This window comes from Apaloderma vittatum, unplaced genomic scaffold, assembly GCF_000703405.1.
Source record: "Apaloderma vittatum isolate BGI_N311 unplaced genomic scaffold, ASM70340v1 scaffold25644, whole genome shotgun sequence".
Taxonomy (NCBI): Eukaryota; Metazoa; Chordata; class Aves; order Trogoniformes; family Trogonidae; genus Apaloderma; species Apaloderma vittatum.
In genome coordinates, this window is record NW_009711308.1 from 6,585 (window position 1) to 6,803 (window position 219).

The 219-nt window shown below is 59.8% G+C and overlaps 1 protein-coding gene across 1 annotated transcript in view; it reads right to left on the bottom strand.

The window, feature by feature from the left end:
- Positions 1 to 219, bottom strand: part of LPAR2 (lysophosphatidic acid receptor 2) — a 4,196-nt gene that overhangs the window by 3,734 nt on the left and 243 nt on the right. Inside the window, exon 2 of the mRNA XM_009867615.1 lies at positions 4 to 213. Coding sequence (XP_009865917.1) covers positions 4 to 213 — 210 coding nt within the window. The remainder of the gene's footprint in view (positions 1 to 3; positions 214 to 219) is intronic.

The following is a 219-nucleotide window of genomic DNA, read 5'->3' on the forward strand; positions in this document are numbered from 1 at the left end:
AGCCCCAGGAGCAAGGCCGTGACCCAAATGCAGAAGATGAGGATCATCACGCGCTGGTTGGACATTTTGCTGTGTAACTGCATGGTGAAAACAGTCTGGTGCCTTTCCACGGCGATCGCCAGCAGGTTCACCACGGAGGCCGTCAAGCTGGTGTCCAGCAGGCTCTGCCGGATGAACCAGGTCTTCAGGGAGAGCTCTGCCGTCCTGGGCCCCGTGTGG